We start from the raw sequence: 12,851 nt of genomic DNA, 5'->3' as shown, positions 1-12,851 counted from the left end.
CATGGGGGAGAGAGGAGCCCGGCCCCCCGCCGCCTGCACCTTCCCCTCCCTGCCGGAGGCTGCTCCGCTCCTGAGGTAAAAAAAAAAAAAAAAAAAAAAACCCCCCCTCCCTCCCCCGACACCAGCATAAAAATACCCCTCCTGCCTTCCCCGACACCAGGACTCTTGTGAGGGAGGGGGGACACCGCGGGGGACACCCCACAGAGACCCGGGGCCTGGCGAGCCCCTGCCCCGCTGGATGCCGCGTCCCTGAGGAGGAAACCCCCCCAGACGCATAACCCCCTCGGCCTTTCCGCCGGGGGCTCGCTCGTCTGCAGGGAACGCACACAGCTCGGTGGAAGGAGGCGAGCCCCGCACCAGAAACCACCCTCCCAGCAGCAGCGAGAGCAAGAAAACCTCCTTCCCCTTCCTCCTGCACAACTCGCTGTCCCCTCCCTTCCCTTTTCCCGAACGCTGAATGCTGATTTCTGAGATGAAAATCTTCCTCTTCGGACAGCCAGGACTCGTATGAAGGACACGCAAATATTGGATCATAAATAAGAAGCGAGTCTGGCCAGCTCAGAAACCCAGCCCAAAAGGAGCAGCATCAAGAATCCACCCTTCTCCTGCACAACTCATTCCCCACCCAACACACACAGAATACTAATTTCCTGAGATAAGATCTTACCCCGCTAAACAACCACACACACGCATACACACACACAGAGTGTATATTATTGCTAAATATAATAGGTTAAACCCAGCAGCACGGGAAAAAGGCTCTTCTGCAACTCATGCCCCCTTTTCACCCTTCTGAATGCTGAGATCTTGAGGTAAATTTTTCCCTTACCCACAGCAAAGACTCTTTTTGAACAGGACACAAATATATATTAGATTATAGAGATGTATTAAATTATTCCAGATTTAAATCTATTTTTTGCTGCCAAGGGGTCGGGGGACCAGACGTCATTGTATATTTTTTTTTTTTTGTTCCCTCTTAACTCATTTATGGGCGAGTCAAGGCTGCTGAAGAGGGAAAAAACAGGATAGTTAGAATCTCTTTATCCTTATTCCCCAGAAGCTTTTTCTCTCATTGCTGTGCATTTCCTTTAGAAAAAGGAAACCTCTTATTTTGTGAACCAAAGATTTATTTTTCCCTTCCTCCTGGCCAAAGGAAGGAAACAGACACAAATTGACACACTTAAGTAGTTGAAGAGATCTATCTTTTGCAAAAAAACCAATCTGAAATTAAATAAAGATTATCCAAATCTGAATTAAATAGCGTGGAGGGAGAAACTGGAATATCTAGCTAAAACCAGGATACTTGCTAATCTCGCCTCAGAAGAGGACGAGGTAAACACTAAACATCAACTTGTTCTTACAGGGAGGGTTCGAACCCTAAATATAATAAATGGGGGATTACGGGTTTGGAGTGTTAGTGCAAAACAACACTGGAAATAAGTCAGCTTTTCCAGTCAGATTTCATCCACATCTGCAGCCTCCACACCATCATCAAAATGCAACCCCCAGCCCTGCTGCTTTTATAAATAATAACACAGCTGCCAATGGCAGTACTGCTGGGTCAGCTTGGCTCTTTCCTGCTCCAGCTGCCCATAATATTCAGGATGAGATTCTGGGGTCAGAAAAATCTAAAACTCAGCAACAGGAAAAGCAAGAGTCCCTAGAAAAACAGCAGCTTTCCCCTGGTCAAAGTCAGGAAGCAGGCATGCTCTCTGAACCTGAGAAAGCTAAAACTGAAGAAAATCAGGGCGATAATTCTTCAGAGAACGGCAATGGAAAGGAGAAAATAAGAATAGAATCGCCGGTGTTAACAGGATTTGATTATCAAGAGGCTTCGGGGCTAGGTACTTCGACGCAGCCCTTGACATCCACTGCATCTTCTCTGACTGGTTTTAGTAACTGGTCTGCAGCTATAGCACCTTCTTCTTCTACAATAATCAATGAAGATGCAAGTTTTTTTCACCAGGGAGGGGTCCCTGCTGCCTCAGCTAATAATGGTGCTCTGCTGTTTCAGAATTTTCCACATCACGTCAGCCCTGGCTTTGGTGGTAGCTTTTCCCCCCAAATTGGACCCCTCTCTCAACACCACCCTCATCACCCCCATTTTCAGCATCATCACAATCAGCATCAGCAACAGAGGAGGTCTCCTGCAAGTCCTCATCCACCTCCATTCACACATAGAAATGCTGCTTTTAATCAATTGCCTCATTTGGCTAATAATCTTAACAAGCCACCTTCTCCATGGAGCAGCTACCAAAGTCCATCGCCTACACCATCTTCATGGAGCCCTGGTGGCGGTGGATATGGTGGGTGGGGTGGGTCCCAAGGTCGAGACCACCGCAGGGGACTGAACGGAGGGATAACACCCTTGAACTCCATCTCGCCCTTAAAGAAGAATTTTGCAAGTAATCATATCCAGTTGCAGAAATACGCTCGACCCAGCTCAGCCTTTGCTCCAAAATCGTGGATGGAAGACAGTTTGAATAGAGCTGACAACATTTTTCCTTTCCAGGTGAGCATACTCTCTTATATCCATAAGAAAAATAACACGTAAGTGCATTAAGATGCCCTAGGAAGGGCTGGGTGTTTGGACAGTGCAGTCTGATTGCATGACTTCTGTGCTTGCTGCTAAAAAAAAACATGGTTAACTTGAAATGTCATAGTGTGAATTACGGTCCAAGCTGTGAATAATTTTTTGGGTTTTTTTTCATAGTGATGGTCATATAAATACCTGTTGCCCACCAGACATCTGTATTAGCCAGTTTCCTTCAGCTTAATACTTACACACTTTCAGAAGTAGCCGATGAACAAATTTAGTTACAAGTAGCAAGTATTTCTACAAAAAGGAGTGAGGAAAAAAAGTGCTGCCTGATGAAGTATGAAAGATCTGAGGCCTTCTGAAGTATCTGAGAATGTACCACATCTGAGAAAAAGTATTAAGTATTGTATTTTGGTTTACAGTATCATATGGACTTGCAATGCAACATAATTTTTGTAGCATTTTTTTCAAAACTTTGGTTTTTTTTGCATGGTGGTAATCAGCGCAGTTTGCTTTTCTCAGTAATGGCAGCAAATTTTGGTTACAGGTCCTTAAATCATCACCAAAAATAGATCTGGACGCGTGTCAGTTGGTGGTCTCCTGTATTTTAATATGGCCTTATCCTGGCAGGAGGCAGGTTGTCTGGCAGTTCAGCCTCTCCTTCTAGGCTGACTTTTTATGAATTTGAAAATAACTGTATAATGTTGAACCTAATTTGCAGTAAAAAAATTATGACCACTAGTTAAATCTAGCTTTTGTGTGTGTGTCTACCTTTTGTAAACTCCTTTGGGGTGAATCGAAAAACCCAAGAGTTCTTTGACGTTTAGAGGGTTGTTTTTCAAGATCTTCAAATGAGGGCAAAAGTAAAAATTTCAAAATGATTGCGGTATTTCTAGCCACGCTGTAAGAACCGGGGTGACCTCCTTCAAAATAATTTGAAAGACCTGTAGATTAAAAAAATAAGTAATGTGTATCATGTTATACACCATCCAAAAGAAATATAAATATATTTAATAATGACTTTGCAGACTCAGAGGTAGGTTCAGTCCTTCCTAAACTCTTCAGCGTCTGGGCCCAGCCTTCCGACAACGGAGCAGCTGCTGCCAGTAACTTCCCATTAGAGACCTTTTTCCTGCTGCAGAGCTACTAGCTGGTTCAGTATCAGGTAGAGCCCTTGTAAATTTAGAATGCGTAGTATTAATTGATTTTTAATGTCAGGATTTGTAATTAATATAATGAACCTGTGGCCAGCGTACCAAATTTATACACTCAAACGATTAGAAAAGGGGACACAGCTGGAGTCGGTCTCTTTTCAGCCTCGCTGCGGCGAGACTTGGCTCGCAGTTTAATTCATTCTGTACCCTGACACGTAGCTGATGTTCAGAGTGACAGAATGAGATCAAGTGTGTCCTTGCTGCTGTGTATAAGGCCCAAATATATACGCAGCAATAGAAATGTGCTTGGTTTGACATCAAGGACATTACAGGAAATTGGCAAAGCCAACCTTGACTTCTGGGTTGTGTTCCAAACATAAAATATAAGACACACATATTTTGATGATGGTAAAGAAATAATTTTTGTGTAGCGTGTTGGTATCTGTTTACATAAACACTGAGATGAAGCTGTACATGTCAAGACCAAGTCTGACACTTCTTCATGCCAAGAAAAGGAAAGTGTTGAAGTGCTTTCCAGTCTGTTACTATCACTTCTGTGAAGAAAGGGGCAGGGCAGCAAAACAGGACTTCAGCACTGCAGACCTAGAAAGATGCTGATTAATTTTGAAGTCATCTTGGACAACTGCTTTTTATAACTTTTTTTTTGTGTAAAATCTTTAGCTCCTTTGGTCACTTAGTCATTTGTGTGTTGAAAGCATACTGAATTTTTGAATCGCTGGAAACAAATTATGTAAAACTTGACCTTTGATGCCTTTTTATTTTTTCTTGATTATGCTGATTGTATGCCTGACTCAAAGCAGAAATAAGGAGTTTTGCTTATTGTATATTTGAGTTCATGCATATATATATATATATGACCTATCCTTGATGATGCAGTCATGTACTGGACAAGGCTATTTTGTTACTGGAATCTTCTTAGATTCCTGGTTAGGAAATAATTGAAAGCTGTCTTTGCTGCAGCAACATAATGGAGTAATTTGATACAACTATTCCTTTCATTTAATATTTATGTTTTGCTGCCTAAATCATTAACCACTGTTCCTGCAATCTAGTGAAAATTAGTTTCTTTAGAAGGCAAGATTGCAAGCAGTTGCAAATATTTGGGATCGCTTTTTCCCCCTTAAAGATTCTCTCTACTGCAAAGCATGGTAAAAGACAGAAGTCTATGTTTTGCTGGAAATCTTAGGGTAACCAAGTGTAAGTGCTTGTTTCCTCTTTGGGGAGGACAACATTGCATAATGTCCCTATAAGCTACTAGTGTGAGCTACTGCTCACTTCAAATATTTCTGCCCATGGCCCTTAGATGCTTGTCATGAAGTGGGCATTCGAAATGGCGCAGATAAAAGGAAAATACCGTGGTGATCTGTTTGATAACCTTGTAATTTGATAATTGCTTGCTAGGTATTGAGAGCCGCATGCAAAACGTGCTTTTTGTTGTAAGTGTTTTTCATTTGTCTCATAACATTTCAGAAATAGCATGTCTGTAGGAACCTCTTGTTGCAGAGATGGAACTGGAAGCAAGACTGGAGGAGCCTGTTACCAGAGCTGTTAATTTCATTAAGTTTTGATATTGTGCTTTAGCCACTGGGCAGCCTTCCTCCTTCAAAGATCTTTTGAAAAGAGAAAAGCCATTGTTCTTTGTGCGTTCATTTGAAAAGGAAATGGTCTCCAAATGAAAAAATGGTTCCTAAATTAAAAAAAAAAAAAAAAAAATTAGTCTTTTTGACACAGCAGCATTCCCTGAGAATTAATAAATGAAAATGCTTTGACTGTGACTATTGCATCTTACGAAGTTACTGATTTTTTAAAAATAATTCCTTCTACTTCTCTCCCAGCAGCGCTGCCAAACTAAGTGCTCAGTGATTGCATTTTACTGCAGCATTGCCCTCAAGATTGTTTTGGCTTTCCTTTTGCTGTGTACTTGCACTTCCTCATGAGTGGAACATCCTGCCTGTTATGCAATGCATAAATCTTGCTTTGATAGGCATCTCCAGGTTTCCAGATCGCATCTTCAAATGTGTGACGACGTTTTTTAAATTGGTCTTTGAAGGCACAAGCAAGTTAAGCAATAGTGTTCAGCTTTCTGTAAAAATGCTTAAAAATAATTTGTGTTTCTTCCTGGAATCAGGCTTGAAAATAACTGCCCATTTCAAAGAATTTTGTACATGAGAGCAGTTCATTATACCCACTTGTTGAAAATGTTTTTTCCTTTCTTCTGCAGTGGCTAGTTTCCAGGTATATAACCCCTTCCAAATCCATTGAGGGTCTGTGCCAGAGAGACTTTCTCTTCCCCCAGGCAGATATGGAATGTTTGAGAAAACACATAAGGGATTACAGAATGTGTTTTAATTCTGAGCTATACGTCATGATTTGTTTGCCTGTAGAAATGGGTTGATTTAATAAGTGCATTAAACAAATTCACAGGGAACTGGAATTAAAAAAAAAAAAAACAACTTCTTGAATGCATTTGCCAGCCTTTCCTCTTGAAGGAATTTTGCAAATAAATTTCTTTACCATGCCTTTTTATTTTAATATTTGTTCTTTGTTTTTGAGGAACCTTTTCATAAATCATGGTGGCTGGTTGCATAAAATGAGGTTACTTGTTTTGCAGAATTTTATTTTTATCCTAGCAGTAGCAATTATTCCAAGAAATTTCAAGCTATCATTTTAAACTAGAATAAATACTTGAAGTTGGATTTTTTTAAATGTCTGTTCACCCATTTTTCTATAACTACATCAGCTGTGTCATAACTAGTGTTTTGTATGCAGTTCCCCACAGCTACTGATCTGTGGAATTAGAAGCACTCTGATGTGGTATGACATGCACAAGTTAAGTACTGTGGAAGTTAACACTGTTCTTGTTTTATAAACTTACTACTGATGTTAATACTTCAGCTTTGGCCCTCTTATGTGTTCAGGGTTTCTTTTTAAAGAGAGCTTTTGTTAGAAGCTATTTGAATTATGTTTGCATTTTCCTAAGACTAAAAGGAATATTCTTATTAAGTATTTTGCTTTGAAAATGGCATACTTAGAAGCCCAACACAAAGATTGAGAACACAAGATATTGTGGAAAATAATTTCTAGAAGATACATAAAAAACTATGTTGCTAAAATAGAATCAGACACATTACTGGAAATTTTTATAAAGGTCTGTAATTTCTAACAGTTAAAAAAAAAAGTTCAAGTTTGACAAAACCAGAAGTGCTCCCTCCAAAAAAAAACTCCGATGTTATGCGTCACTTAACTTTTCCAGCTTTTTCTTATTGTTCCCTGGTGAAGCTATAAAAGATGATCAGGGCAGCACACAGCAACATCCGTTCAGGAAAAACCTGTTTATTCAAAGCCTTTAATTCACTGGATACTGGACTGGGAGCTGGAATACAGCACTTGCAGGATGGTGGGAAGGAGGGGAGGCTTACCCAGAAGCATAATCAAGTTCAAATTTGCTTTGCAATTAAAAGAAAAATGTGGAACTTGTATTTAGTGCCTACAGTATTACCTCTCCCTACACATTTTACTTGGACTGAGACATAAGGTTTTTTAATTGTGGGGAAATATGTACAAGGTTTCAGAAAGTTTCAGGCTTGCTGTGCTATAATGAGGGTAGAAAACGTGGTGGTGAGTTTTCTGGTTTTCACAAGTATTCTGGTTTGACAAAGATTTATATATCTAAAATAAGCCCCAGTTTTACAACTACGCCTACTCCATAAATACTGCTTAATCACCTTCAATAAATTGCTTAACGCAATGGCATACTTTGCATTATTATTGATGCCTCGGTCTTCAGAGAAATATTTTATGAGATTAGGCACAGCCTTAGCTACCAGCAAGTGCTCATACCCTGCCAGGCTTTACTTTTTGTACAATTTGGGAGTTTGGCATTGGGAGGCCCATCACGGGAAGCACTGAATAGAAACTCTCAGGTTCTGGAATCTTAATTGTTCCGGTGATGATAAGGCTGTGGGTGCATATTAAATGCAATGAATCTGCACTTTATAGGTAAATTAGAGGTACGTTTTTCTGATGTGCAGGAGAATTTAGGTATGGGATTTTTTAAGTGCCAAGTATGATCTTTTTTGGAATGAAAGGTCTTTGGACTTTGAAAAATAGGCTCCATTTTTTACAAGACCTCTAAACATAAAATAAGCTGTCTGGGTGCTAGTGGGGAAACCACTGTAGTCACAGAGGTGGAGTGGTTTGCCCATGCTGTATGAATCCAGTGGCAAACTTTTGACATGAAGCCCTGAGTTCTACTCTCTATGCTTTAACAATGAGATTGCATTATTATGAGCACTCTACATACTAATAAATTATTTCTATACAGTAGGAGAATCAGAATATTTTTATTTTTCTGTAGACAGAGCTGACCAGTGCATAGTTCAAAACTGTTGTGTTTGCTGTTGTAGAATATTTAGTCTTGACAGCTCTCTCTTAACCAGATCTGCTACCTGTATATTATTGTGAAAACAATACTGCATATTCAAAATTATGTTTAATGAATGTCTTTTGAAATGTTGGCTGACATTTTAAACACAGGAATGGATTAAGACTGCAGGTTGTTTTCTTTCTCTCTTTTTTTTTTTTGTGTGTGCCCTTGTATTCAACCTGATGCCTTTCTGCCTCAGTTCTGTTTCCCAAGGCTGTGTGTGCCCTTTGAGCCCTCTGATAAAGCACAACTTCAGATGCACTAAACATACTTGTGCAGAGCCCAGTTCTAGTGATCAACCTCGGTAACTAATATCAGTCTGTAGTTAACTTATTTTCTTACTGACGTGTACATATTCTGCTTTACTCCAGGGTAGTCAGTATGCCTATATCTTAAGTAAATTAAAAAGTATACAGGAAACAATCCAGCTCCACGGAAAGCACTGTAACTTTGTGAATTGATCCATTAAAAACACCACCATATTGTTATTAATTCTCTCCACAGGAAGTCTCTTGAAGAAAACATTACTTTTTTTCCTAAGTACAGTGTGGCTTATGTGCTTTATAACTCATAACTGATGTGTACCTGAGAATAACTCACATTTAGTTGCCGGTTAATGATCAATATCTTGACTGTTAACAGCTTTTTTGGTGTTATGGAATTAAATGAATAGTTACACGTTTCTTCAGCAATACAGCCACTACTACTAATCTGTCATCAGTCTTTATTTTTATGTTAGGGTATATAACACATATATATATTTCAGATATAATATGTATTTTTATGTTTATATTTATTTCTGATAAAATGTGCTGGTCATCTTGGAAGTTAAGACTGGCAAAATTTGTGCTACTGATTTCAAACCAGTCTTGGAATAAAAGGCCTTTAAATTGTATTAAAATCCTAAAAAACTACCAATGGTGACTTCCTCTAGCAGTGTGGACCTTTTCAGTATCAGGACAAATAGTCAACTAAATTAATGGAGTTCTTTCATAATAAGCACTGTGCAAACCTCTGAATCAGTTGAGCAGGGCATTTTGGCTGGTCTGTATTTAGGACATACATGACTCTGACATCTTTTTATTGGATAGATGTACACAGGTTTACTTATATACCAAGTTCTTGAGTTACTCTGCATTTCCAGAGAGTTGGACTGCTGCATTAATTTCAGGAATATATCTGAATTCAATAACAGTAACTAACAATAGTAGTGGCTCTTAGTGTTGTGCTTAACATGATTTGCCGTCTTCTAATTAATAAGCAGAGACATGGAAGAGCAAACTGTTTCAAACAACCCAGGAATAAGACTCATCTTCCCAAGGGTGCTGAGGCTGGGACAATTCAGCACTGTGAATTGGCAATGGTGGTTAGATGTGCTGTAAGCACAGAGCCCTTTTGTTGGCAAGATAGGCAAGAAACAGGTAGTAACAGATGAGCATTTTGAGGGTCCTCTAGCCTGTGACAGTCTTCTCCATTGCTATGAGAAGTTACTGGAACCACTGGAGAGCGTGAGTATGAGCATGGGCCGCATTTTAGCCAGTCCTCTTTTTTATGTGATCGATTGCTAATAGCCGCAGGTAGGAATACGACCAGTTAATCTTTTGTATTGGTGTGCAGGGTCATGTTTTGAAGTGTTTGCAGTATGATTAGAAGCTTATGGACCTTAGACGACAAAAGTGACAGCTAGCTGGTTCACTTGGAAAGGAAAAACTATGAATTCCTCACTACAAAAAGCTTCCATTGGAGAACGTGTCAGCTAATTAGCTCAATTAAATTTTTTTTTCTCAAATGTTCATGATATTAAAAATGTACCATTGGAGCAAAACCCTCTGTTTGTTACTAAGCTCAACCCAACGTAACAGACATTTTAGAGACAAGAGGCTGTCTCCGGGCTCACGTGCTCGAGCACATACACAGAACAATAAACTAGAAATTACTCAGCTTGGGTTTCTCCCTTCGTGTCTCTCGGACAACTGAAATATTAAGTGCCACAAATTTAACAAAGACTTAGAACTACTGAAGTTCTGCATTTTGTGAAATAAAAATTTTGTAGCTCTTCATGGTTTGGACTTGAGGTTAATTCCACACAGAGAAACACAATACAGTATGAAAGCCAGAATGGAAGAAGGAATAGCAACTGAGGGATGTCAGGTTTTCAGAAAATGCTCCCACCTGTGTTTTAGGCTATTTTTGTCATGTTTTGAGGACTGTGGAAAATGTAGATACTGTCTTCCAGCATCCATTCCTGAGTTTACACAGCTGTTGGATCCCAGTGGGTCCAGGATGCAGACCCAAAGACTTCTACTCAATTCTGCTAAGGTCTTTTAGTGTAACTAGAGCCTGAAATAGTATGAACTAGTAATGTCTAAACCAAAACAAACTAAATACTAGTAGGAAAGGAAGAAGTCAGTAGGAAATGTGTGAAAATAAACCACAGAATTTAAGAATTTAAATGCTCGTGATAGTTTCTTTAAGGTGCTTCAATTACTTTGTAATATAAATGCCCAAGGAAATAAATACTGTGGGGAGACAGGGCAGTACTATGCTTTTTATAGCAAATTTGATATTGGGCTAGACGAATAAAGCAAACGGTTCCAAACTCTGGTCTTCCTAATGCTACTTGAAATGCAGCACATCGGGTAGTAATAGTTCAGCTATTCTGTGTCGGTAATGAACTGTTCTGGCGAGAGGAAAAATATCAGAACATTTCACTGAAAACCAGCATTTCGTAGTGGTCAGAAGTGACTTATGAACTTGGAAATGGATTGGGACTCTAGGAGCTAGTGGGTTCCTGCTCTTAAAAGTAGTGTTAGGTGTTTAAAGTTCAAGATGACTGATCATTGTCAGATACAAGGAATGCCTCTGGCAACACTGCAATTAATATTGCTTTAGCACTTCATCACTGGAAGTAAAGGACATTATAACTTGATACACAACAGTCTGTGTGCAATACCGTTTTTTACTTCACCGCTGGTTTTAAAAATTATCAAAGCTGGATCTGTGTGCTTTGGAGAGATTTCAGCTTCACAGCTAGAGTTAGGGACAAAAAAATATACATTCACTGCTGTTATAACAATAGTTGTAGAGAAGCAGTTTAGAGCAAACGTCTGTCTTGAATTGCGCACATTTTGCTTTCTTATTTGAACAGATACTTTCCATGTTTGATCTCAGTTCAGAGGTGACTCTCTTAGAGCATGAACAAAACAAAATCTTTAGAATTGATGTTAGAGTTCTTGGACACAGAAAAATTAAATTTAAGGTGGATTGATACAATATATACAATTATTATAATTGTATAAGATTCTACAAATGTCCAAATGTATAAATACATTGGTAACATGGATAGGTGAATAATTTTGGGAATGAGTGTGATTTTTTTTTTTTCCTCCATTAGGGACCTTTTATGATACTGTAAAGATTTCAAAGTTTATATATAATTTCTGTTACACTGAATTTGCTAATTAAAATAATGCAGTGCCAGGATATTTTACGTTGTCTTGTGCTACTGTAAGCCAATTTTTTTAAGACATGGAGTTTATTGTTTTAGTTGGGAAAGTCTGAACCATGCGTGTGTTAAATGATGGCATTGCTTAATATAAAGCAGAAATATTTGGTAATATACTTCAGATGGCTTGAAATAATGAAACAGTAAGGTACATGAGACATCTTGCTGTCTCATCATCCATTTGTTGAGTCGTCCTTCAATTCTAGTAACACTGGGAATACCAAAACTTGTGAATTCAGGGAATTAAAAATCAGAGCAAAGTTGTCATCTAGTAAACCAGACTATTCAGAATGCTACTGCTTGTATGGCGTATTTTATAATTATGCAGAATTTAAACTGTCTGTCCAGAGTTAGATTGTTTCAGTTATTGAGGTTGTAGTTTAGGTGGAGGAAACTGTATTTCTGGAATTTTGATTTTCTGGGCTGAAATACCTACTTTATGATTTCTCCTTGCAATTCTATCTCCCAGGATATGATCTTTACTTCCTAACTGTGGAATTATTTTAAACAAAGTTTAACTGTGTAGTAAGGAATTCAAACTAAATATTGAATTCGGGTTCTTAAGTGATTGGTTATGATAAATACAGACCAGATTAATATTTAAGAATATTCTAATTTTGAATATTCCTATATCAGACTGACTTTACCGGTGTATGTGTTTTTGCTTAATTCTGCTGTAGTAATGTAGAACAAAACTGAAGTTTTTATGTTTCAGGTGGTATTGTTCAACACTGTGTGTTACCTAAACTGCCTTTCTTTGTATTTGCTTGCAGGATCGCACAAGGACTTTTGACATGCATTCACTGGAGAACTCACTAATTGACATAATGAGAGCTGAAAATGATTCACTGAAAGGTAAATTTAGGAAGACGCTATTTCCTTCAGTAAATAAATGGGAAGATGTGCTTACTTAGAGTTAAGAAACTTCAGTTTTGGTTAGGAAAAGGGAAGTTACGTTGTGCATCTAATGCATGTCAGTCAGCTGGGGTTGGCCTCCTTTTCTCAGTTGTCTCTGGATGAGGCTGTTGCAACACTTGAGCACTTGAGCGTGTTCTGTCTTTATACAAAACAATGCGAAACAAACATAAGCTCATCTTTTGTGTAAGTTGCCAGTGTTTTTAATAGATGCAATGTGTGCAGCCTGTAAAAACGATCAACTTCAGAAATCTCGTGCAGCCGAGACATAACTTTTTGCTTAATAGCGTG

General features: G+C 38.8%; 1 protein-coding gene across 1 annotated transcript; it reads left to right on the top strand.

The window, feature by feature from the left end:
• The first annotated feature begins 426 nt into the window (after positions 1-426).
• On the top strand, positions 427-12,559 carry CPEB4 (cytoplasmic polyadenylation element binding protein 4). The gene is made up of 2 exons (XM_010291780.1): positions 427-2,512; positions 12,419-12,559. The coding sequence occupies exons 1-2, from the start codon at positions 1,391-1,393 to the stop codon at positions 12,557-12,559; spliced, it is 1,263 nt and encodes a 420-aa protein (XP_010290082.1). The 5' UTR covers positions 427-1,390.
• The last annotated feature ends 292 nt before the right edge of the window (positions 12,560-12,851 follow it).

Source organism: Phaethon lepturus, unplaced genomic scaffold (genome assembly GCF_000687285.1).
Source record: "Phaethon lepturus isolate BGI_N335 unplaced genomic scaffold, ASM68728v1 scaffold17077, whole genome shotgun sequence".
In the NCBI taxonomy this organism is placed as follows: Eukaryota; Metazoa; Chordata; class Aves; order Phaethontiformes; family Phaethontidae; genus Phaethon; species Phaethon lepturus.
The sequence above is the reverse complement of the archived record's forward strand: the minus strand, read 5'-3'. Positions and strand labels throughout refer to the sequence as shown.